This window comes from Tursiops truncatus, chromosome 20 (assembly GCF_011762595.2).
Source record: "Tursiops truncatus isolate mTurTru1 chromosome 20, mTurTru1.mat.Y, whole genome shotgun sequence".
Lineage (NCBI taxonomy): Eukaryota > Metazoa > Chordata > Mammalia > Artiodactyla > Delphinidae > Tursiops > Tursiops truncatus.
The window spans coordinates 27,228,692-27,254,660 of NC_047053.1; the positions used below are offsets into that span (position 1 = coordinate 27,228,692).

At 51.5% G+C, this 25,969-nt stretch overlaps 1 protein-coding gene across 2 annotated transcripts in view; it reads left to right on the forward strand.

Moving 5' to 3' along the window:
* AKAP1 (A-kinase anchoring protein 1) overlaps positions 1-14,328 on the forward strand; it is a 35,567-nt gene extending 21,239 nt beyond the window's left edge. Inside the window, exons 3-12 of one of the 2 annotated variants that reach the window (XM_073797866.1) lie at positions 2,203-2,336; positions 3,833-3,959; positions 4,488-4,615; positions 6,491-6,668; positions 7,925-8,075; positions 8,476-8,543; positions 9,422-9,495; positions 9,745-9,807; positions 12,608-12,669; positions 12,835-14,328. In XM_073797866.1, coding sequence (XP_073653967.1) covers positions 2,203-2,336; positions 3,833-3,959; positions 4,488-4,615; positions 6,491-6,668; positions 7,925-8,075; positions 8,476-8,543; positions 9,422-9,495; positions 9,745-9,807; positions 12,608-12,669; positions 12,835-12,877 — 1,028 coding nt within the window. In that variant the 3' untranslated portion in view covers positions 12,878-14,328. Of the gene's footprint in view, positions 1-2,202; positions 2,337-3,832; positions 3,960-4,487; positions 4,616-6,490; positions 6,669-7,924; positions 8,076-8,475; positions 8,544-9,421; positions 9,496-9,744; positions 9,808-10,212; positions 11,210-12,607; positions 12,670-12,834 lie in introns of those variants that run through there. The other variant, XM_033846801.2, reaches the window with a different exon arrangement.
* Positions 14,329-25,969: the final 11,641 nt, after the last annotated feature.

Sequence of the window (25,969 nt, forward strand, 5' to 3'; positions counted from 1 at the left end):
GGAGAGGCCTCCTCAGCTTTAATTCCCTTGAGTACCAAGGATGGGTAAGCTTTTTTTTATGGTTTATTTCCTTTTAATCATGTGCTTGTTCCCATGTCTCCGCCTGCTTTCCTTCTCCAGAAGCTCTTTCGGGGTAAGTGCCCAGAGAATGGCCACAGCCTTGAATCCTCACGGGAGGCTCACGCCTCCCTGCGTGTTGCTGTCACCTATTCCTTCGCAGAGAACCTCAGCCATTTCCTTTCTGTGCAGCTGCAGTTCCACCCCCGGGAAAGGGGCACTTTGGTAACGAAGTGTCCACTGGGTTTTTCGAGTGCTGACCCCAGCGTAGACAGGTCAGCAGCTCCTGTCCCCGGTTTTGCAGCTTCCCTGGGGTATTTTCATTGATCTCACGGAAAGAGGCCATGGATTCCCTCTGTGGGTATCCAGCTTGCTTGTCCTGGAGCCACTCCCTACCGTTGCGGCTCCAGGAAGGTCGGGACTCTTGGGAATATCACTGCTTTCGGCAGCATCTGGTGTGTACCACACGCTACAAGTCGTCACCTGTAAGATGCTGTTGTTAAGGCGCTGCTGTTTTGTGTGTACCTCCAAAAGAAAAAAGAAATGCTGCTGCTCACGAGTGTAGGAAGCCAGAGACCGTAAGGTGCACCCAACTTCAGGGATGTTAAGATGCTTTAAAATTGTTTTAAAGCATCTTAAAATGGGTGAAAATCTTTTAGGAATAAAGGAGTTTCCCTTTGCCTCTTGCCCCTCAGCCTCACCATGCTGACTCCAGTTTGATTGTAGTAGCTACTCAGATGTGTCCAGGCTGCAGGGGAGAGAGTGGTGAGCGGGGAGGTGTGGGCATGGCAGGTGGGAGCGTGGTGGAGCCACCCACTGAGCACTAGCTGTGCCCGGCTCCAGGCTCGAGCCTTCCAGCATTCTCCCGCAGTAGCCCTGCCTTGGGCGCGAGGAGGTCGAAGCTTAGAGTGGCCCAGGGACCACCCAGCTGAGTGGAGCCGGCCTTGCCGGAGTTCCTGGTGTGGTTGGAGCTGCCTCTAGGTGTCACTGGGGTGACAGGCGCGTCCTGTTCCGTCGGGCAGCGGCTGGGGGCCGTGTATGAGCCGAGCCCCCCGTCAGCCACCTCTGGTCCTAGCAGGTCGGCTAAGCAGGCTTCTCTCCGAAGGGGTGGCGTTCCCTGCGTCAAGCCCGTCTGGGCCCCCGGGGCTGAAGGAGTCGCTTCACGGGGACTCGTCCTTAGCTGGCAGCAGCGCCTGCCTCCCCGGCATCCAGGTAGCAGGTGGATTGCTCGGCAGGGGCCTGTGTCCGTCCAGGGTTTGGAGAAACGGTGTGGAAAATAACCTAGTTAGTAGACGCTGAGGAACGACCTCCTGGCAGTTGAGCCTTCCATATTGAAGCCAGAGCCACTTCTCTGAAGCTGGTGTGGCCCCCGTTTTCTGAGATGGACCCCTTGGCACACCCCGCGCGGGAGTGGAGCAGCCCCTGTCGGAGCCAGTCCCGCTTCCCGCTCTCTCCTCTCGGGACCGGGACCGAACTTTCGCTCCGGTTTTGAGCGGGGGTCGAAGACCCCCTGGGCCCAGAAGAGCACTCAGAGGGGCGGCACGAGTCAGGCCTAAGCGGAGGGGAGGGGGGCCTCCTTCCGTCACCTTCTCTAGCAGGGCCCTGTCCGGGATAAGGGCCGTGGAGGACTCTCTCTAGCTCTGCTTGGCGGAAGGCCACCGCCTGTGTGCCCAGGCCTGGGGCCTTGGGGACCAGGGGCCCTTCGTCTGAGGGGCTGCCTAGTTGGAAGGGTGTGGACCAGCTGTGACGGGTTGGTCTCCATGGGGACCTACTTCCAGCTGCTGAGACCGTGGGACCTGCCGGCCCCCCTCCCCCCCGTGGGCCCCCCTTCCTGGGCCAGCGTCGCCCTCTTCGTAGTTCACCACTTGTCTCTGCTCCAGCAGCTGTGCTGGGCGCGGCTGCCAATTAAGCAAGTGGGACTGTAAGTGACAGGCTAAAATTAGGTGTCTCTACACCCCCAGGCCTCCTTTCATTGGGGGCTGTTCTGAGCCTTCTAGACTGCGAGTTGACAGTCACCTGCCAAGTTTGAGGGAGGGGGCAAGGGGCGGGGGCCTCCCGGGAATGTGAGTTTGGAAGTTGGATGTTATTAACTGCTCCGGCTGGTGTCTGTCTGTGTGTCTGTGCGTGTTGCTTCCTCCCCTGCAGGTTCGGACGGGAACAGCATGGATTCGGTGGACAGCTGCTGTGGCCTCAGGAAGCCTGACGGTTTCCAAAATGCCCAGGCAGGCTCCCATCCCAAGAAGGTCGACCTCACCGTCTGGGAGATCGAGGTGCCTAAGGTAAGGGCTGCGAGCTCTCGGTGCCCCCAGGCTGGGGTCAGGGGTCTGAGGGAGGGGCCGTAAACCGGAAGAAGCCCCCAGGGAGCCAGAGGCGGAAGGGATGGGAGCGCTCCACTTTGCCGGGATCCAGAGAGCTTCCTGCAGAGTGGAATCCCTCCGGCTGCCTTCAGGAGCATCCTCTTCCCACTCGCAGGCCTGCTCCCCTCCTCTGGGGCTTTTCTTGTGGGCCTGGGACTCAGATCTGTTTGGAGATGGCAGCAAGACCGGACTGAGGGCAGGGGCCGGCCGGGAGTCCCCTCGCTGCTCTTCTCGTGCTCTCCGACGCAAAGTGTGTTTTATGATTGAGCACAGCATAAACTTGTATCTTAGAGGGCTTGAGAAGTATAGCCGTGTAGGAAGAAAATAAAAATCAGGCTCTAATTCCACCCCCGAGAGTGACGGGGAAGACTTCTATTTCCTTCTCATCTTGCACCCTGTGGTTTTTAAACAAAACTAAGATTGTGTTGCTCTAATTAATGCTTTTAAATATTTAACAATTTAGCTTTCTGAGTTATTCTTTGAAAATGTAATTTTAACTGCATTATGCATTGTGTGAATGTCAATTTACTTCACCAGTCCCCCAGTTCCAGCGTGCTTAAGTGGTTTCTAGCTTCTTTTCTAACTTATATCTTACTAGCTTGATCTTGATGGCTGTCTCTGGGGCTCAGAAATAATTGGCCGACTGCATTCTCCTGAGGCTCTTAGCCTCCCACCGAGGTGGAGACTTGGATTGGTTTGAACTCGGGGTCTAGGGGGCTGCTCTGCCCTGCGGTTCTGGCTCCCTGAGTTCTTTCTTCCCCTGGTCACCCTGGTGGCAGTCCTGCCCTCTTCTCCTTCAGTGGTTGCAAAGGGCACACCCAGGCAGCTCTGGGTGAGGAGTGACCATGTCCCTAGCGGCTCCTCGGGGTGGGGTCGTTGGGGAATGTTTCAGGGCTCGTCTTAATGTTGTGGCTAAGTTTGGAGCCCAAGGGCTCTTTCATAGACTTTTATTTTCAAATCGAGCCTCTTTTTCGGACCTGAGCAGACTTGGAGGAGTGGACGACTTGTAAATCAAACTTTGTGCTAGTGAAACATCTCATAGTGTGGATCTGGGAGGAGAAAATACTGCCTCTGCAGCTTCTGAATACGGGCCCCACTGTCGGGGATGAAATGGAAACTGCCCAGGCCTGGAGCCATACTGCCTAGTCCAGCTGCTTAGTCGCTGTGTGAGCTTGGGCGAGTTACTTAACCCCTCTGGGTTTGTTCCCTCAACTGTAAAATGGTGATAAACACATGCTGTTTGTTTCATACGTTTACTCTGAGTAAATGTAAGTGCTTAGAACGGTGCCTGGCAAGTGAGTGCTGACGTGTTAACAGATATTATGTTCGAGCCTGACCTGGTATAAAACAAAGGCAGGTCTTGGGGATGCAGGGAGTTGATTTCTCACTGAGTTCTCGTCTTTCTGTCTCTCTGGAAGCACCTAGTTGGGCGGCTGATTGGCAAGCAGGGACGGTATGTGAGTTTTCTGAAGCAGACGTCTGGTGCCAAGATCTACATCTCGAGCCTTCCGTACACCCAGAACGTCCAGATCTGCCACATAGAAGGTCAGTGGCAGCTGCTGCCCTGTGTTGAGTTTTCTTACCTGAAGTGTAAGTAACTTGAAGCGTTTGAGTCCCGGTTGCTCCCCTTTTGGGATTTAAGTCTCTGAGTGGAAAGCCCTGCTCCTCACCCTAGGTGAAGGGAGTGGGGCTTCCCTTTACCCTCCTTTCCACTTCTGGTGCTTGAAAGAGACTCGGGTCCCCCCTGAGTCTGGTCTTCTGGTCAGGAGAGGTGTGGGCACTCAGGGGCAGGCCAGGGGTCCTGGGTTGATGGTCGACGAAGGCTGGGCCTCCCTGGCTGCTAGGCTCCTGTTACCGTGAGTGTAGTCACAACAGTAGAGGTCTCGTTTGAAAGGTCGGCAGGCGGCAAGCTTCTTAGATGCCTTTCATCCGGAGGCGAGGCCGGGCATTCTGGCACATGAGAGATGTACCCGAACTCTAGGAAAAGTCCCGTGCAGTGGGGGGTGTGCCTGAGTGCCCTTCTGCTGTCTGTCTTACCCTGTGGCTGTGTCCTGCTTCCCACACCCCACTCAGGCTCTCAGCATCATGTGGACAAGGCCCTGAGCTTGATTGGGAAGAAGTTCAAGGAACTGAACCTCACCAACATCTACGCTCCCCCACTGCCTTCGCTGGCCCTGCCTTCTCTCCCGATGACTTCCTGGGTGAGCATGCCTCTGGGGGCCGGGGCTGCCTTGCCCCTTTCCCCCAGCCTACCCCAAACAGGAGACTCCCAAGAGCGTGGGCCAGGAAGGCCGGGAGCACCCTGATGCCGGTGCCCTCTCACCTCTGCCCTCCACTGGTCAGTTCTGCTTCTAGCCTGTGCTCTGGATCGGGTTGGGGGCCGCAGTGCTGGTCGGAAGCCACAGGCCTCTCGGTCCCTGCTGCTCGGAAGGACCACTCTCCCCTGGCTCTGCCGCCTGGGCACCCTTCGTGTTTTCAGGGCGTTTGCCTAGAGAGGATTGTAGTCTGTCCAGACTGGGTGTGTGCAGGCTGGCTCGGGACTCCTTAAAGCTGGTGCTGTGTCCTGGATCACCTCTGAGACCTGGTTGGGACCCACCGTTTTGGGCTCGAACGGGCTCTTACTGTGTCGTTGTTCCTTCCTCCTAGTTGAGCCAGGTCTAGCGGTGGCCCTGGCGAAGGCTCCCCTTCGCCTTCCTGCCTCACGGGAGGTTCCTGGGTCATAAAGGAGAAGAACCCCTGCCTCCGCCCCCACCCCGGAAGCCCTGGCGGAGGGGTAGCGGGCGCGTCGGGGGCCTGCGTGCTGGGGCTGCAGGCTCTCTGGGGCCTGTCATCCTTCCCTGCTGTGTGCCCCCAGCCCTGTTGAGCCCCGTCTCACCGGGAGTAGAGCTGTAGGGTTCTGAAGGCCGAGAACACTGCATTTCACAGGCGGAGTGAATGTGCAGCTCCAAGCTGGATTTCGTTTAGGGGAGGGTATCTTCCTCCCTCCAAAGACCCTTGTGCTTTGCGGGGAGAGGTGAATGTCCCTTTCCTTTCCCATGGGTATCTGGGAGTGGGCTGAACCCCACTCCGTGCTCCACTTCTGAATCATAGGGTTTTTCCCACCAGGTTCGACCACAGACCCACTCTTTTTTTAAGTAAGTGAGTGGTTGGTGAGGCTTCCTGCCCTTGTGCTCTGTGGCTGGGTGGGACTGGAGAGGTGCCTCTCAGCCAGCAGCGCTGAGAGGACGGGGGCAGGAGCGGGGGGAGGCACAGAATTCTCAGCCAGAGGCTTTTTGTGGCCACCTGGCTGGGAGGTGGAGTAGATGCCCTACTGTGTCCATCCGGCGCACCTGGATGTTGCCTTAGTATCAGGGAAACTAGTGCCTTAAGGACAGTTTTTTTTTTTTTTTTTTTTTTTTTTTGAGAGACCAGTCTTGGCCTCTTCTAGGGTCTTTAGCATGGGACCTCGCACCGAGCAAACCTACATTCCAAATCCCAGAGTGGGAATGAGTTGGGAGGATGTCTGTGGAGAGTCGAGAAGAACAAATGACTCGGACTGTGCAGACCTTGACAGTGGACCTGACCTCAGGCCTCTGCTTGCTGGTAGAAAGGCAGAGCAGAGAGATGCTGTCAAACCAGAGCTCCTGGGGTCAGCTGCAGGTCCCAGTGAGCTGGCTGAGGGGTCCGAGGGCTGGTCTACCTCTTATTCTTGTTCTCAGTGGCCACCTCATTCCTGTTTGTCTTCCCTGGGTCTTACAGGCTCTTGAAGAGGCGAGGGAGGGAAGTTGTGCCCAGGCCAGTGGGAGGCGGGACGTTGCATCCACAGCTGGCTCCTGGGAGCCTCTCTGCCCAGCTGAGCTGAGGCTGCCTCTAGTGGTTACTTGTGGTATTGCAGGGTAAGGGCCACAGTGGAGCCAAACACTGCACGGCTAAAATAGTTCTCCTTGAACCTCTGTCAGCCTCTGGGTGCCATGTTGCTTTGGGTAGTCATGCCTTTTTCAAAGATGTGCCAGTTCAGACACTTCCCCTGGGGCCTCAGTGCTCATCCCAGACATGAGAAGAGTTGCTGCCGTGCTCACCACCCCTCTCCTCTGCAGCTCATGCTCCCGGATGGCATCACTGTGGAGGTGATCGTGGTCAACCAGGTCAATGCCGGGCACCTGTTTGTGCAGCAGCACACACACCCTACCTTCCATGCGCTGCGCAGCCTGGACCAGCAGATGTACCTCTGCTACTCTCAGCCTGGAATCCCCACCTTGCCCACCCCAGTGGAAAGTAAGTGCTGCCCTGGGGGTCAGAGGGGAACCTGGGCTCTGGCCAGGCTTGGGGAGAAGCTTTGGGGGTCTCCTGTTGTTCTGCCCTTGGTCTTGACCGAGAGGAGGCTGTTTTGGACCCTTCATGGGAGCAGCATCCCTGGGTTCTTGCTGTTGGCATGGAGTGTGCTGGGCTGAGTTTCCTGGCTAGCCCAATATGGCGTTTCCATCGGCTGACGGAGGAAAGGGGTCAGAGCAGAGTGTTGGCACCAGCTCTGCTACTTACCTGTTGAGTGGGGCTGATCTAGGAATTGCAGTTGGCTACTGTGTGTGTTAAACATGCACAGTACCTGATGCAGATGCAGGTCCCATAGAAGATCCCCAAGTGCAGCAAGTCCTGTGGTGGTTTGGGTCATCTCTAGTGGACAGGTGAGAGAGTCAGTGACGTGCCCAGGTGGTCCCTGCGCAGGAGCTGTTACCTTTGTTGCCCTCGTTAGCGGGAGGGAATCGAACGTTGAAACGTGTCTCTAACCCACCCCATCAGGGACTCCTAACCTGGAGCCCCCAGAGGGCTTTAAGGCGTGAGGAAAACCTTTGAAATTTCGGTAGCATTTTTTATGGGTTTTCTTTTAGAGGAATAAGGATTTCACTTTTGTCAGATTCTCTGATGTTGCTTCAGCCCAGAAGTAAAGAGCAAACTGGAGGCCAGGAGGTGACTACGTCAGGGGCTGCCTTTAAGGGTTAGGACACGGCGTGGCCAGCTGTGTCACAGACCCCCCCCCCCCCTGCTGCGCCAGGGTGTGGTTGGTGACGCTGGGGGGCACTTGCTCTCTGGCCTGGTTGGCTGTCCCGGGCATTAGTGCTCTCAGTGCCTTCCTGAAGCAAAGGCCAGAAGAACTGGGGTTTGGGCCTGGGAGCCTTCTGATGGGCCCTGCATCTGAGTTGTCGTGGGCCAGAGCAGGTGCTAGCAACCAGCCATTGAGATCTGCACTCGGAGGCTCTCGATGTTTTTCTGGGACATTCCCTTAAAGAGTAGAAGGCAGAGTTGCTGGTCCATTCCCTGAATTGTGGAATTTACTTGGTTTATTCCAGTTAATCTGTGTCTACCTCTGGCTTCAGTGAGTCTCAGAGTAAACAGATGTGGATGAACACTTTCTGGTCTGGGTAGCTTTTTGGGTGGCGCAGATGTGAGGCGGGCCAAGTCCTTCCCTTGGGGGATGCTTGCTGTCGCCCTGCCCTGCGCCGGGCCTTTGCACATGCTCTCGTCCTGCCCTGCAGTAACGGTCATCTGCGCTGCCCCTGGCGTGGACGGTGCCTGGTGGCGAGCCCAGGTGGTGGCCTCCTACGAGGAGACCAATGAAGTCGAGATTCGCTACGTTGACTACGGTGGATACAAGAGAGTGAAAGTAGGCGTGCTCCGGCAGATCCGGTGAGTCGGGAGTGGTTTCTGCAGAGCTGGAGCCTGGGATGTGGGTTGACTCTTCCCTGCTGCTGCCTACTCTGTTTTAGCAGAGTATGATATAAACAAACTCCATGCTCGCCTCAGCCAGACGGAGCTAGAAAGGCCCGTCTGGTAGAAGAATTCCCCCAAGTGTCAGTAGGCAAAAGTGAGGCGGCTTCTCTTGGGGAGCGGGATGCAGGCAGCGCCTCTGAGGCCAGGCCTGTGGCAGGGCGAGCTGGGTGCTGTGGCCTGCTGCCTGTCGTGTGTACCTCTGTGTGGCTTCACCCTGGGTTGTGGGGGTCACGGCGCTAAGCAGAAGGCGAACGTCAGCCCAGAGTGAGTCAGCCGTGAAGTCCCTGTTCAGCTTGTGCCTTTCTTGCCTTTCTAGGTCTGACTTTGTGACCCTGCCGTTCCAGGGAGCAGAGGTCCTTCTGGACAGCGTGATGCCCCTGTCAGGTAACGGGGGGGGGCCTCTGGCTTGGGGGGGTGCAGGCAGGTGTTGAAAGTAGGTCTTCCTCTTTGAGACCCTTGTTCTCACCTACAGGGCTTAAGCGCAAACAGATTGCTGCCACTCTTCCAATGGAATAGGTCTGGGCGGAAGCCTGAGAACTCGCATTTCTAACGAGTTCTGCAGCGATGCCAGTACTGCTGGTCCGTGGACCACCCTTTCAGGTCCACTGTTCTAGACTCTGCCCAGGCCTCCAGCTTTGAGAGGCTTCCGGCTTCCAACAGAGGCACCTACCAGAACGTGGACGTTCCCAGACCTTAATCCTGCCCCTCCCGTCCTCACTGCCTCTCGCCTTGGGTATGTCCTTGTACAAGGACGTGACCTGTATAACCTGACAAAGAATGTGGTCTGCGTGCCCTGCCCACTTAGAGTCACTGCCTGAATTGGGCTGTGTGGCCAGCTGCCTCGATCTGAATTCCACCTGCATCACTCTGGGAGCTGGTTGACCTTTGGCCACTGGCCTGTGTCTCCGTGCTCTCGCCTGTAAAGCGTGTTCTTGATTTGGTGTGAGAACACATACAACGTGCTCAGTCCACATGGCCCCCAAATAAGCGGTGGCGGTGGTATTTCCGCTGAAGGCAGAGTTTCTGTCCCTTTGGCCCTCCGTCCCCCAGCGGTTGGCATGCAGCAGGCACCCCGAGTGTACCCACTTGGAGCCCCGGGGAGGCCTGGGGCTCTGAACCTGGCGTAGGTGTGGCTACGCCCCATGGAGTTCTTAAGTCCACGGGAGTGTGTGAAGTCTTCTGCTTGGAAAACACCTGCAAGCTGTGTGAGTGACGAGTGCCTCGCCTCAGTGAGAGTCTAAATGCTGCTTTTCCTTCTAAAGATGATGACCACTTCTCACCTGAGGCGGATGCAGCTATGAGTGAGATGACAGGCAATGCAGCACTGCTGGCTCAGGTGTGTGGCTGGTGGGGGGGGGGCGGGGGCGGGGGGCAGGCCGGACAGGGTCTGTCTCAGGAGCCTCCTCCCTGGCATCTGCAGTCCCTCCCAGCCTCGCCTAACTCTCTGGGCTTCTTGGGAACTGACTTTTCGGTGCCTGCTTTCCTGTGCCTCACACCCCGGGTTGGCCAGCAGTCTCTAAGGAGAGGTGCATGGGGTAGCTTTTAAACATGGTGTGGAGGGTTTTGTTTTTGTTTTTTTTTTCAGGTGACGAGGTATAGTCCAACCGGCCTTCCTCTGATTCAGCTCTGGAGTGTGATTGGAGATGAAGTGAGTTCTGTCCTTCTTTCCCTTTTAACGCCCAGAGACGCTGTTGGTGGCCACAGTTGGGAGTAATGCTAGTGTCATCTTAGTGGGTAGAGGCCAGAGGTGCTGCTAAACGTCCTACAGTGCACGTGACAGTCCCCACAGCGGAATGTCCGTGAGCCTTCCTGGACCTTGTCCGTTTGGGTTTTCTCCTTCATCTCCTGGTACTAAAGCCTAGATTTCCTCAGCCTATTGGAAAGGCTGTTTGCATGCCGACAGAACCTGTAAGTGAATCCCCTGTTGGCCCAGAAGATGAATCAAATTTCCACCCCATGACTCAGGCGCCTGCTGTGAGGGGGGAACCCACGCTGGCTTGGGAAGTGGTCCCTGGTGCCGTGGCCATGCTCTCCAGAGACCTTTCTCTCCTAGGTGGTGTTGATAAACCGGTCGCTGGTGGAGCGAGGACTTGCTCAGTGGGTGGACAGCTATTACTCGAGCCTCTGACCCCCTCCCCACGCCGCTTCTGGAGTCTTTTTTGCACTGTTGAAGTTGGGCTTGGTACTCAAGGCAAAGACTTTACATCAGAATTACAAACATTTGTCCTCCCCCGAAAGTCCTTTCTTTCTGTACTGTAGTCATGTTGAGATGTTCCGTCTCTGAGACAAGGAAAGAACTGTGGGTTCTTTTCAAAGCCATAGGATGGCGCGTAACAAGCCAGTTGGCTAAACCTGGTTGCAAGCTGTTTATTTAAAACAAAAGCGGAAGGAAAACGGTCTCAACCAGGTTGTCCTGCCCCCCCTCCATTATTCCTATTTCCTCCGCTACCCAGACCCAAGCCCCTGTGGCAGACGGGCCAGGGGAGGTGTCGCTTGCTTGTGGGGAAGGGTTTCTTTTACCTTCAGAGTCTATCTTCAGGGAGCAAGACACGAACTGACTGATGGGCATCGATCACTTGTACAGCTTACAAATGAATTTATGATATTTAACCGTTTTTTATAAATTCCGTCTAGGTCTCTAAGAAGGCAGACTTTTTAATGCATCTGTAAATACAAAGCAATCATACCTCCAGCCTCGGTCAGTGGGAGAGGGGGGAACTGTTGTCTTGCCAATCCTGTTGTAATTTGTAACCATTTTCTATTTGTGCAAACTCTGTAAATATGTTTAAAAAAATGTAATTATTTTGTACAAGATACACTGGAGAACAAAGGGAACCCACGATTTTTCCACATCCCATGTTGTCTGTGAGCAGAAGTTACTTGTGCCGGCTACCGCTGCCCGTCCCAGCTCCCATCGCATCCTGCATACCTGACAGGGTGACTGTATGGTATAGGTGTGATCCGGGGATTTTTGTTTTTGTTTATTTTCTGTACAAATTTGTTTAAAAAAAAAGAAAAGAAAAAAAAGCAGCTCATTGAATTACCTTGCAGTGGTGTGTGTTTGATTCTTTTTTAGACTGCATTCAGCACTGTGCAGTTTAAATAACTTAAGCTTATATAAATCTCAAATTGTATACCTTGTAACTTTGAGTCCATTTTTTTCCATGGTGAAAAAGGGGAGTGAAGGATGGTTGTAAGTGTGATGGGCTGTAGGGTCCCAACTAAACTAGGAGACCCATGGCTCCTTTGAAGACAGTTTAGCCAGAAATCTCCGTCTGGTATTTTCCCTGCCTTTGCCCCACACGGTGGGAGCCAAGCTTCCTCTGGCTTCCCCCAGTGACGGTCTCAAATAGCCAGGCTTGAGTTTAAAGCACTGGTTTCCCCAATACTTTGTGCATTCCTGATAGATCTGTGAAGTTATTTAAGGTACTGTAGTGCTAAGAATGATATAAAAAAAATACATTTACATGGTGAGAGCAGAGCTAAGTCTTGATCCAGGGGCCCCGCCTCCAGGCCTCTGTGCCTCTGGGCTTGCCCACCCCTCCAGGGGTCTCTGGGGAGCTGAGATAGCCCTGGGGTCCTTCACACTGAAGGCATCCTTCTGCAGAGCTGCAGCCACTCTCCCAAGCTGTGGGGACCAAGTGGTTAAAATAAAAGCCTCAATTTCCCTCATCTGTGGGATCAGATAATGGTACCAACCTCGTAAGGCAATGAAATGAAATGGAAGTGTTGGGTTGGCCAAAAAGTTCGTTTGGGTCTTTTTCTGTAGGGTGTTACGGGAAGACCCGAATGAACTTTCTGGCCAACCGGATATCTCTGCTTGCACAGAGCTTGGCCCACTGCCAGCTCTCATGTGGTCTTACCTGCCAACAGCCCTAAGTCCCAGCAGCAGTTGGGTGTGACTTCGGCCAAGGCGGATTATACTCAGGTCTCGGCTTTGTTCCCTACAGTTTGCATCACTGGAACAGGAAAGGGTGTATGGGAGCCTTCAAGCTAGTTTGAGGAGGGTTCACAAAGCTGGGTGTGTGGGTTTGGTCTCTATCTTTGCGAGCCATGGAGGGGTTTTGAAGGTGGGAACCACGTGATTCTGGTGCAGGAAGGAGGATGGGCGAGGTGAAGGAGCAGAGACCAAAGCCAGGGTGGTCCAGCCGAGACAGGCTTCCTCTGGGGTGGCTCTTGGTCTGACAAATGACGGGGTCAGGGTCCTTGGCTAAGGCCCCAGGACGGGGTAGGGGAGGCCGTGGGGATGCGGAGGTGGGCTGTGCTTGGTGTCTCGGGTTTTAACCTTCAGGGGTGGAATATTGGAGGGAAGGTGAGTTGGAAGTTGCTGAAAGGCATGTACTCTTCGGATGAACACTTCTTAGATTGCTGTGGGCCTTTGATTAATTGCCAGAGTTCTGAAAACGTTGAGTTTGACCATTTTGCCGGTAATCTTGTTGCTTTTACAGAGGAGCGGGTTTCCGGTTTTACAGAGGTGCTTATTCCACCCGGCCAGACGACGACCCTCCGGGCGAGTACATTTTTGATATGTTCTTTGAATTACCTGTGGGCCATCCAGGGGCCAGCTGAAGTGTGAACTTGACCTCTTGGGAGAAGCCGGGGCTGGAGAAGGGTGTAAGGGAGAGGTGGGTGGCTGAGCACGGGAGCTAGAGCATCCAGCCTGTTCTCGTTGCAGGTGTTTGTGTGCATTGGAGCCCTGTTGGGTACGGGTGGAGTGACCAGACCTCGTGGGGTGTCAGCGTGGAGGCTGGGTTCTGGGGTTACTGCTGCACCTTGTACAGCTTAGAGGTGGCACCTAACCACTGCAAGCTGAAGATCGAACAAGGTTTAGCTGGAGAACTTCCTGTCAGACGCCGTGCTTTTTTACAGGTAATACTTATTAGTCTCATGACAACCCAGCGAGGCAGGGCCTGATGCCACAGGTAGAAGATTGAGACTAGACCAGTTTGCGGATGGAGTGGAGCTGAGGCTCAAAGCCAGGTTCTCAACCACGACTGCTCTGCAACAGCATGAGGATCATGCCTTGTGCCGTTTCCCCGAACACACACCGCAGTGGCTGATGGACCAGCCCACAGGAAAGCTGTGGAACTGAGAATTGGAAAAGCGCTGGCAGGAGAGATCCATCATTTTGCCTATTTTTATGTAAACAAGTCCAGGAGAAACTTGGCAGCATCTAGGCCAGAGAGTGAACATTTTTAACTCTATGATGATCAGAAAGTAAGACTAAGAGTCCGTGAACAAGTCCACATAAAGGATGTGGACAGAAAATTGAAAACCCAGGCCCGTTTCAGGACCAGTGCCGTCCAGTAGACATAGTTTAAATTTTTAGGAGCCTCAGTAAAAAGGAAAAAGCAGATGAAATTAATAATAGTTTAACCCGTTTTTCCATCATGTAATGGACTTTAGAAATACTGAGATAGTTTACAGTGTTTTTATACTAAGTTTGGAATCCCACGTGTGTATTTTACACTCCAGCCTGTGGGTTCAGACTCACAGTAGCACAGGTGCTCCACAGCTACAGGTGGCTGGAGGCTGCCAGTCTGTACAGCTCAGGACTGGACTCTTCCATTGGTCACCATCACACCAGTACTAACAGCCTCATGGATATGTTTTTACTCAAAAAGTTCTAGGGCTTCCCTGGTGGCGCAGTGATTGAGAGGCCACCTGCCGATGCAGGGGACACGTGTTCGTGCCCCGGTCCGGGAAGATCCCCCATGCCGCGGAGCGGCCGGGCCCGTGAGCCCTGGCCGCTGAGCCTGCGCGTCCGGAGCCTGTGCTCGCCGCGGAGCAGCTGGGCCCGTGAGCCATGGCCGCTGAGCCTGTGCGTCGGAGCCTGTGCTCCGCAACAGGAGAGGCCACAGCAGTGAGAGGCCCGTGTACTGCAAAAAAAAAAAACTTCTAGATTCTTTTTTGCATTTATTTCTCCAGATGAACTTTAGAATGATTTTTGGGGGGAGGGGATCATGGAAAACGTTCTATCACATTTGAAAATAACGCATATTGTTGGTTTGGTATAAAGTGTTATGTACTCTATCAAATTCAACTTGTAAATTATTTAAATCTTCTTCTTTTTTGCTGTCTCCCTCCACCACCACCACCCCTTTTTTTTTGCCTATACTATCTGTCCATTTCTAAGAAAAGTACATTAAAGGATTGTATATTGGTATTATCATGTTTTCCTGTTTTTCCTCGACAGCTTCTTTTTATAGGTTGGTTGAAGCTTAGTTTTAAAAAGCTCGCGGGAATTCCCAGGTGGTCCAGTGGTTAGGATTCTGGGCTTTCACTGCTGTAACCAGGTTTAATCCCTAGTCAGTCAGGGAACTGAGATCCTGCAAGCCACGTGGTGCGGCCAAAAAATAAAATGTCTTCCTGTTTGGTTCTTCTTGTTTTGAACTTATGTTCAAAACAAAAGCATCTTTTCTCTATCGCTTTACAGGAGGTAGGTGGTTTGTAAACAGGACATTGCTAGAATTTTTTTTTTTTTTGGCGAAATCTGGAAAGTCAATATAACTTGTTGATTGTGATCACTGTTGCAATATTATTTGTCATTTATTTGTCCTATTATGTTTTCTAACTGGCTCTTTTTTTGCTTTCATCATTATTTGTCAGAAGTTTTCCCTGTAGTAAGTTGGCATTCAGCATCTTGATTCTATGTTATGAGTGGATTTCAGTTATCCACTTTCTCCCTGAGTAAGAAGAAACTCAGCAGAATGTCAGATTTTTGCCTTTTCTACAAGTGCATGCGTGCGTGTGCGCGCGCACACACACACACACACACACACACACACACACTGTCTCCTGGGTTTTGTTGAAATCATCTAGAATTCAGTTCAGGATTACAAACTTCTCACGTATGCCTCTATCTCAGGAATCTTTCAATGGTGATATTGAACTTCAATCATGTTATCAAGAAAGTTTTTGGTCCAACTCCCTATTGGGAGCTCTGTTTGCTCACCTGTTTCTTATATACCTCTTCCCAAGTTCTTTATTTTGATTCACTTCTATCTGTTGTGTTTCTTTTGAGTTTTTTTGTTTTCTGAACAGGTATGAATCCTTGCATGTATGAATCCTGTCTTTTTGTCCTGACACACCAGTGTTTGTCAGGCTGAGCATTTCTGCTGGAGTGGACACCTTATTGCCAAAAACTCCACCCGCTCTCCCCCCTGCGCACAGTAGGATTGCACATATTGGCACTTGGGCATCTCAGCAAAAGGTGGGTCGAGGTGGCCTTTGTCCCAGGGCAGATGCTTCAAGAGCCAGCGTGTGACTCACTGGGCCTCTCCCTCTGGCCCAGCGTCCACCGAGTTCCAAATGGAGACTAGTCCATGTGCCTGGGTCCCGGCATGAAGATGGTGTAGGACAGAGCTGCAGCCAGCCCAAGACGGGGTGTGGTGTACAAAGCAGGTCTGGCGTGAGTCACGAGGTCTGGGCGTCTCATGTGGCCCATCCTAGCTTGTCCTGAGCAACAGAACCATTCTGGGTCCCAGACTTTCCTCTGAGGACTCCAAGCTCTGGCCGTGGCCTTGGAGCAAGTTCCTTGCCCTCTGTGTCTCCTTAACCGAATTAGACGAGCACAGAGGTACTTGCCAGGTTTGATTTTAGACTGGTGTGTAAGGGCCTTCCTGGAGACTCCTCTTAATGAGGCCGACTTATTTTGTATTTTTACAAAGCAGATGATCTAGGAGAGATCTTGGCTCTTCGTTGCTAGCAATAGGCCCCCCTGACATCTGGTGGCGACAGACGGCGTGTGAGAAGCTGGGGAAGGCAACCACCTCCTACCTCGACCAGGGATGGGTTTCTCAGCTCTCCCGGCCCCCCTGACTTGGTGAAGGGCAGGAGCTCTACCTATTTCCACTGGTCTCTTCCTCTCCATTGAGTGCCTGCCGTATGCCAGGCATCCTGCTTAGAGGGCTGCAAGGATGGGGCGCACTCTGGCCCTTTAAGAAGCATCTCTGTTTGGGAGGTGGGCTCCGTGAGGTCTGCACAGATGGTGCTTTGCTGTGGAGCTGCCTTCCCTCACTTCCTATGGGATCCTGGCAACCACTGGTTGAGGTGGGCACCCGGGGCTCAGAATCAGCAGAGCTGGACTTGAACCCAAGCCTTCCAGACCTGCCTGCTTTTCCCTGCATGCAGTACCTCTGCTTCACTTTATGGAGCCAAAGGAGCCATGTGGACGAGGACGAGTGAGGCCAACCTTCCTGTGCTGCTGGGGGGGCTCCCGGCAGGAGGTGGCCTCCACCAGGCTCCGCTGAAGGAAGGGGAGGCCAGGGAAAGTGGGGGGAGGGGAGGAGAAGCAAGGCCCTCCTCCTGCTGAGATGGGGCTTGTCCCGTGGGTCTGGCTCGCGGCACTTGGACGAGGGGCTGGTAGAAGAGCGGACACAGCTTCACAGCAGGCTGTCTGCAAATACGTCCTGTGCGCGAGTTCTGTCTCTGTTTTTGGTTTTTTTAAAGGCAATGAATGTACACAGTACACAATTCCAAAGATACGTGAAGATAACAATGCCAGGCTGCCTCCTTTCCTGTCCCCCAGACACACATTTCCTCTCTGGGGAGACTGTTATGAGGTTCTCGTGTTCCTATTCAGCCGCATGCGTGATAGTGTGACGTAAACACGGTCACAGCCAGGCCTGTGTTTGTAAATAGTTTTACTCTCACACGGCGACGGCCATTGTTCACCTGTTGTCTAGGGCTGCGTTAGTGCTGCAGCCACGAAGTTGAGAACCTGTGACAGAAGAAGCTGCCTTGCACAGCCCCAAATACCTAGTCCTTTACGGAGAAAGTTGGCTGAGCTACCCCGCACTGTAGACACGTGTGCACTTGTCCCCCCAGTTTAAAAACCCAACTCAGTATGTCCTGCCTCTTCCAACCGTGAAGTCTTCAGACGTTGAGAATTACAGAACCTTGAGGTTCCTTGGGATTCTCTGTAGGGGCAGCTGTGTGTCTTGTAGACTGCCCCCTGCTGAAGGCTTGTTCCTGGTTGGGTGACCAGGCCAGAGCCCTGGGTGGACCAGGAAGGCCCTCACTGGGGCAGCAAAGTGTGGTCCACAAGCCCAGTGTGCTGGCAGCACCTGGAGAGACTCTCAGGCCCCCCACTGACCCACATCTTCGTCTTAATAAGACTCCTGGGGATTCGTGTGCACATCAGGGTTTGAGAAGCACGGGTCCAGGCGGGTGGGTTGTGTCCAGCCCTGGCTGCGTATTGGAACTGCTTCTAAAACTACCAATGCCTGGGACCTGTTCTCAGAGATGCAGGTTTAACTGAGCTGGGCTGCAGCCTGGGCACTGAGGTAAATATATATACATGTGTGTATATATATTATTACCCTTGAGGTACAATGTACACTCTATATTTGTGTGTAAAGTGCGCAGATCTTGAGTGTAGATTGTATACATTTTTGCATATAGTTACACCTTGGGTAACCACGCTCTGGTGAAGATAAAGAGGAACATTTCCCGGAGTTTCTCTCATGGAGTTTTCTAGTCAATACTCCCTCCCCCAGGTAATCATCATTCTTTTATCACCTCAAGATTAGTCTCACCTGTTCTGGAACTTCATATGAATGGAATCATCGAGTAAGCACATGAGCATCTTGTAACATCTTGTAACCTAACCTCCAAAAGTAACAGGAGGTTACTTTTTCAGACAGTCTTTCTCAAATCAGGGGCTCATGCCATCTGCTTCAGAGTTTACTTGGAGTGACTGTTAAAAATGCAGAGTGCTGGGTCCTACCAGAAACTCTTAAGAATGGGACTGGGAATTTGCATTTTCAATAAAACCCCCAGCTAAACTCCTGCCCTCTTAAGTTTGAGACCTACTGCTTCTAGAACTTGGGGCAATTTGATTTCCTTCTTTAACCTGGATGCCAGGAAGTGTTGAGGACTGTTTTGGGTTAAATTAAATTAGCAACTAAATATCGTGTAACCTGGGTGGCTGTTTTGCTGTCTGCCAGTGTGTCAGAGTTGTCATGCCTTAGGTTAGAAGAATCTGGGGGACAAACACCAAAGTCTGTACAGTTGAATTTCTGGCTTCAAAAGACTTGTCCTCCAGTCTCAGTTCTGCCTGTGGTTGCTCAGAGGATGAAGAGAAATCATTTAACTTCGATAAAAAAGCTTACCTAAAAAAAAAGTAGAGATAACAAAGGTTTAAGTACTCCCCCGCAAGCCAAGAATTTCTTGGGTAATATTCAGGGTCTGCAATTCGCCCAGCACAGATTGCTGCCACTGTGGTCGTAGATCACTAGATGGCGCCATAGCACAAGTTTCTGGAAGTATTGACTACCAACCGATTTGTCTTCGAACAGTGGTTCTTCAAGTAAGGTCTCAATCTCAGAATTTATTAGAAATGCAGATTCTCAGGCTCTACTCCAGATCTACTGAATCAGAAACTGTTTTAACGTGCCATCTAGGTGGTTCTGCACGCTTAAGTTTGAGAATCACTGTCCTAGAATCTACCTTGGGGTAGCTTGGATAAATGTGAGTGGAAGTGGACAGAGGTCTTGCTGGAGAGGGGTGAGCAGGGGCAGGGGGGAAGGCTGGGGAGGGGGACAGTGAAGGTCGCTGGTGCAGGGACATCCACGTTGTCCATATTTGGACAGGGCTTGTCCAAATAGGGGAGCAGTTAAGGAACAAGAGACTGGCTGGCGATTTTTTCTTTTTCTTTTTAGGTTAGGCATGTCAAATGGTGTCAGCTGGATGGAGGGGAAAAGGGGGGTCACTAGGGAACCCGCACTTTAGATGAAAGGTCCTGGAGCAGGAGCAGAAACACAGAGGCTGGCCAGCCTGTGTCCCCACTGTGGCTATTTTTTCTACCCGTTCTGAAATTTCATCAAAGCAACCACTGTGTTAATGGACTAAAATCTTGCAACCCTCCCAAGATGATCCAGGAAGATGGATGCTCAGAAAGCAAAAAGAACCTTGAGACTAGGTGGAAAAATCACGAGTGTATTAAAATCGTATTTCTAGGGCTTCCCTGGTGGCGCAGTGGTTGAGAGTCCGCCTGCCGATGCAGGGGACACGGGTTCGTGCCCTGGTCTGGGAAGATCCCACATGCCGCGGAGCGGCTGGGCCCGTGAGTCGTGGCCGTGGAGCCTGCGCGTCTGGAGCCTGTGCTCCGCAGCGGGAGAGGCCACAACAGTGAGAGGCCCGTGTACCGCAAAAAAAAAAAAAAAAAAAAAAAATCGTATTTCTATCTTTTCAGTCCTATCTGTGTCCTAAGGGGAGGCCAGTGCCAGAATGAATTCATATCTTTTTTTTTTTTTTGACACAGACAAAAATTCCTTTTGCAGGTGGCCCCACCTTCAAAGGGGCAATGCATAGTGCAAATAATTTTTTTCAGCTATGACATGTACAGTTTAGTTTGATTTATTTTTGATGTCAGAAACAAAATGGAAAGTTAGCGCTTTAAAAATCAGTGTGGCTGGCTGAATAAATAAATAAAACGCTCTTGGCCAGAACCTGCCAGTGCCTCCTTAATTGCCCATTGATTCTTTAATTCTCTGCACTTTAACATCTACGGAAATTAAGAGGCCACAGAGCGTGGAGATGTCTTTTGTTAAACAAATGAAGCCGGGTTTTAGAGGGTATAGTTCTTCCTCCGCTCTCACCTGGCATTAAAGGCAGGATGACAAAAGCCAGGTGTCCTGGGTGGTTTCTTCCAGAGCTCGGAGGGGCCTCACTTGTATTTCCAGCTATGAATATTTATGGTGTGTCCTCGGACCTGAGAACATATAGAACATGAAGCAACTTAGCAACAGGGACACTGTGTGTCCCTCCTGCAGCTTCCTGGGCGTCCGGGGAGGTGGCGTGGCGTGATGTTCCTCTGAAAGGTCACGGTTTGATGTTCGGATCCTCGCCCACTAACCTGAGTGGACCAGCCACAGGTCCTAGGGAGCTGCCTCCATTTCTCTCAGGGAGGGAAACACTCCCAGAAGATTTCTTTATCCTCATTTCCAGGCTGGATGGGGGCTCCGGCCATTCTCACCACCCTCAGGGGAGACCCCTGGTGTGTCCAGAGAGGCTTCCAGAATGCTGTGGGCCTTCAGAGCCTCCGGACTCACCATCCCCCTCAACCTTCAACTCCAGTCATTCCAAACTTTGGCAAGTCGAGTTCTCTTGCTCTTTGCCTCTGCTAAAGCTGTCTCTGCTTCTGGTTGTCCCTTCTTCCTCTAACACGTTGAAGGTCTCTCTTCTAGGAAGTACTTCTGAATTCTCCCCACCAGGTGAGAAACGGTACCCCCCAACCCATCCCTCACGGCCGCCCGGGCCGTCACCACGTGGAGCACCCTTCTACTGAGACATCGCCTGCTAGCATTTGTGAGTCTCTTGAGAGCAGGACATGTCTTCTCTTTCTGTAACTAGTGTATGAAACAGGACCTAGAGCATCATAGGCCCGCAAAAATATTTTGTTGACAGAATAAACGATTAAGTGCATTTGCCTTCAAGCAGATACTACAGAAACTCAGTTAAAAGAGGATGAAATGCCGCAAACGGAATTCCGTGACTATTTCCTTATTTTTTGGCTGTGACTGGCTAAGAGCTGTGTGATCTCAGGGAAGTTACTTAACCTCTCTGGGCCTCAGTTTTTTCATCTGTGAACTAGGGTCAATAATAATAGTGCCATCTCAAATTGTGGAACGCTAACCTAAAGTTTCTGACATCTAGGATGCACTTATTATATATTTTGTTTATTATTTATGCCCTTCAGCTGCTGAATGGGGTAGGTGTGAGGGCAACATTGGCTGAATGCTTCTTTCAAGAAGTCTCTCAAACAGACCATCTTTATCTGCTTCTGTGGGTTCTTCCAGGGTGGGGTCTACCCCCTTTCCCTGGATCCTTTCCGCCACATTGGGGACCCAACTGCTGGTCCCCGCTCCTCTGTCCCCTTGAACCACTGTGGGTTGCCTCCTTGGCCATAATTATGGCTCCAGGGGGATGACACCACCAAAACGCCTGCTGCCCAGACCCCTGCTGCCAGATGCCCTTTCCTTCCCAGCTGGGCTGGGTGGTGAGGCTGGGACCCCCCCCCCCGCCCCCCCATCCGGGCACACATCCTCAGCTGGCTGCCTGCAGAAGCCCTCTCCTTTCTCAGTCCCAATTCCCCCTTCCATCAGCATCTCCATTACAATAGAATTCTCGCCCTTCTACTTATCAAATCAGCATCGCACCTGCCTGTCTCCACCACTGTCAACACCCCTGCTTCTGTGTCTCCTGCAGCCCGGAGCCCGCGGCTACTCTCTCTCTGGCAATTATGATTCCCTCCCCGGCTCATGTCGAAAGTCTTTGTTCTTCTCCCTGAACGTTCAAGTTAATTTCTACCGACTGTTTATTCAGCCTTTGTACTGGCGGGCTTGCTACTTAACTCAGGAAACGAAGCCCCGGAGGGAGAGAGCAGGGACTCGGAGTAGCACTTTAGGACAGGAAGGAAAGACACTTCAGAGAGTGAGGGGGTGAGGCAGCAGCTCTGAGGGCCCCTGGGACGTGGGCGTGGGGAGGGGAAAGGAACCCAGGGGGTGGGGTGGCCGGCCGGTCCTCGGGAGCTGCTTTTTGGGTTAGCATCTCGGTAGGCGTTTGGGGGGTAAGCCTGTGTGTGTGTACACATGAATACATATGCATGTGCAGTTACAAACCTGTATATATATATATATGTAGGAGGCTGGAAAACAACAGCTGTCAACTACCTCTCTGTTGGTCTTTTGTTCTGTGGAACATTTTGAGAGTCTGGGAGGAGGTTCTGGGCAGGCAGAATGCCCTGCTCGGAAGAGAAGAAGCGGAGGTGGCCCAGCAGGGCGGGGCATAGAGGAAAGTGGGAGCCAGGAGGGAGGAGCGCTGGGCGGTGGGGCGGAGGAGAAAACCCCAGCCAGGGTGGCCCGAGGAATAAGATGCCCTTTCAAGTCGCTTGCTGTGAGGTGCTGCGGTGATTCCCTAGCATTCACGGAAAATTCAGTTTTTAGGCAGCAGCTTTGTATTCGAGGTTACTTGGGGAGTAGCAGGGGTGTGGGGAGAAGATGTGTGTCTCGTTTATAAACTAATACCGGGGTGCAGATAAAGCCACATCCAGGAGACAGAGGCTGGAAGTCTAGAACTTTGAACAGTTGGGAATTTGAAGAAATCTTGGAGAGAGCTTTGGCTGATGGAATGAGGCGATTGAATCAATCACCCCTTAGGGAGCCTGGGTTTTCCTTTATGAACACACATACACACACAGGAATATGTTCATGGGCTTCCCTGGTGGCACAGTGGTTAAGAATCCGTCTGCCAATGTGGGGGACACGGGTTCGAGCCCTGGTCCGGTAAGATCCCACATGCCGCGGAGCAGCTAAGCCCATGCACCACAACTACTGAGCCTGTGCTCTAGAGCCCATGAGACACAACTACTGAGCCCGCGTGCCACAACTACTGAAGCCTGCGTGCCTAGAGCCCACAACAAGAGAAGCCACCACAATGAGAAGCCCATGCACCGCAGCGAAGAGTAGCCCCCGCTCACCACGACTAGAGAAAGTCCACTCACAGCAACGAAGACCCAACGCAGCCCAAAATAAATAAATTAAATAAATTTTAAAAATATATACGTTCATAATATATAAAATGAATAAATGCAAAATTTTATATAGCACACAATATGTATAAATTATATACAGTATGTTAAATATATTTATAAATGTCTAAACTCATATAAGACATAAAAATCAAATATTTATATAATACAAATAAAATACATAGAAGTGTACATTATAGTATATAATCATGTATAAAATTTTAACATACATGAAATATAGAACATTTAATCATGTTTTAAACATATAAATGTACATATATACATAAAGTATATGTAAAATCTTGGAAAATAAAGTCACACCTTTTATTTTTCCCATTCTATCTCTAACTTTTACTTGGAGTGTTTACTCCATTTACATTTTTCAAATTTATTGATGTATAAATTGGCATACAATACGTTGCACATATTTAAAGCATACAGCTTGATAAATTCTGACATATGTACACAACTGGGAACCCATTTCCACAGTCAAGGTCATGAACGTATTCATCGGCCCCCCAATTCACTCCAGTCCCTTTGAAATCCCTCCTGTCCCTCCCTGCTGCCCTCACATCCCCAGGCAATCAGCAATCTGCTTTATGTCACTGTAGATTAGTTTGTGTTTTCTGCAAATTTGTATACGTGGAATCGTACAGTATGTGCTCTTTTCTGGCTGGCTTCTTTCTTTTCCTTTTTTAATGGCTGAGTTGGGTCTTCGTTGCTGCACGCGGGCATTCTCTAGTTGCGGTGAGCGGGGGCTACTCTTCGTTGCGGTGCGTGGGCTTCTCATCGCGGTGCCTTCTCTTTGTTGCAGAGCATGGGCTCTAGGTGCACAGGCTTCAGTAGTTGTGGCACGTGGGCTCAGTAGTTGTGGCTCGCGGGCTCTAGAGCTCAGGCTCAGTAGTTGTGGCGCACGGGCTTAGTTGCTCCATGTCATGTGAGAACCTTCCCGGACCAGGGCTTGAACCCGTGTCCCCTGCATTGGCAGGCAGATTCTTAACCAGGGAAGTCCCTCTGGCTGGCTTCTTTCACTCAGCATCCTTTGTGGAGACACATCCATGTTGGTGCCAATATCAATGGCGCTTTCCTTTTTACTGCTGAGTTCCATTGAATGGATGGACCACACTTTGTAGATTTAGCCATGTGTAGAAGGACATTTCGGTTTAATATTAACATGAAAATATCTCTAACGCCCCCCCACAACCCATGCCACGAATTGCAGGAAGTTCCTCTTCCCAAGTTTCTCCTAATTTCTCAAGAGCCCCAAGAGCTGCAGTGTTCATTTCTCCGTGGGTTGTTAAGTTCAGGGCCTGCTGCCAGCACAGGGAGACCTGCCTGGGCAGTGCCCTGCCTCACTCCTGCCCCATGGGCCCCATCCGAGGGCAGGCTGGCTAACACCCATTCCTTGTGTCTGTGGCTCCTCAGGGAGCTGGGTCAGGAGAGGTACCAGCAGCCGCCCTGGCACGGTACCCAGGCCAGCCCTACTCTACCCTTCGCTTCATGTAGGGACACATCTGAGGTGCCCCACTGTCCGTCAGGGTGTGTTCCTGCTGCCCCGGGGATGCACACATGGTCACACTCGTATGAAAGCTCAGCCTGTGAGTGCTCAGCCCCTGCTGCTGACCTAGAGCCTCAGGGCTGCCTGAAAGTCTCCAGCTATAGTTTCTGGAAGGCTCTGGGCAGCCCCTCAGGTTCCATCCAGCCTCCTAACTGGTCTCTCCCCCACAGCCTCACTGGCCCTCCTGCTGTTCCTCAAGCACACAGGTGTGTTCCTGCCTCAGGGCCTTTGCACTTGCCAATCCCTCTGCTAGGATGCTCTTCCCCAGGATGTGTGCTCCTTCCTTATCTAAAATTTCACCTCCCACCAACCTTTCATGTCCCTTTCCCACTATGTTTTTTTCTCTAGGCATCACCATTTAGCACATCGTATAGTTTACTTCTCTCTCATTTATCATTATCTCCTCCACTAGAATATAAGCTCTGCGAGGGCAGTAATTCATCTACTTGACCCATCGGTAGCCCCAGCTCCTAGACTGCCTGGCACATGGCAGGTGCTTAAACATTTGTCAAAAGAACGAATGAATAAATGAACGCCTGGCTCATGTTCGTTCTATTGGAGAAGAGCATCCCAGTCCCTTCAGGATGAACAGCCAGAGGCAATTTCAACCTAAAGAGGGCATGAAACTTCCGCACTGAGAGCTGGGGACTTAGCTCTCTTTAGCAAGTCCTGGTAGACCCAACCGTGCTGGAACTGTGCCCCACGGGCTGCTGGGATCACACCGACCTCAAGGATCAGCTCCTCCAGGAGCTTGCAAACCGTTTAAAAAAACAGTATATCCCTGCTCTCTTCCCCCAGAGAGTCTTCCTGGAATTTCATTACACAAAACAGATAAAATTTTATTAGTATAAAACTACGGGCTTACATTTAGCACATTTATTTGTTAAATGAGGACATTGAGATTGAGGAAAGTACAAATTTTACTAAATGTCATGTGGTATCCTGGACTGATTGGATCTTAGAACAGAAAAAGGACATTAGTGGGGGAAAAACACAGTGAAATCCAAATAAAATCTAGAGTTTACTTAATAGTAATATACCCAGGTTGGTTTCTTAGTTTTGGCAAATATACCACCGCAATGTATGATAGCAAATAGTAGGAGAAACTGAAATTGTCTGGGGGTATTCAGGAACTCTTGGGACTACACGTGACTATAAAATTAGCGAAAGAAAAAGGTCATTTTAACATTTTTAACAATTTTATTGCATTAGTAAATAAAATTTAACAAAAAGTACAAATTTGAAATTATGGGTCACCATTATCATCTTCTAAAACACAGAAGTTATTGCTATGTTTTGCTTTGGTTACACAACATTGAAACAAAACCTTAACTTTCTCAGCTGAGCAGTTGAAAATGGCAACGGATTTTAACAGCTGCTGCCTTGCGGTCTCAGGATGTGCTCCGATGAAACGGGGAAGGCGGGGAGCTCACTCTGGGTTCTGTAGAATGGGAGCGGAGCAGCCTTCCCGCTGCCCTGGCACCACCAGTCTGCGAAGAGTTAACATTTGTACAAAGCACGTTGGAGTGTGCATACTGTTTCCTACAGTTTTAAAATAGTTTAAAATCTCCTTGAAAGCTGACATTTGCATCTAAATTTGCAGAACCTGTGAAGCCTCTTTAGGGCTTTGCCAAGCACAGTTTGAAAACCACTGGTCTAATCACACGTTCCCATTTTACAGATGAAGAAACTGAGGCCTGGAGCGGAGAAGGGACTAAG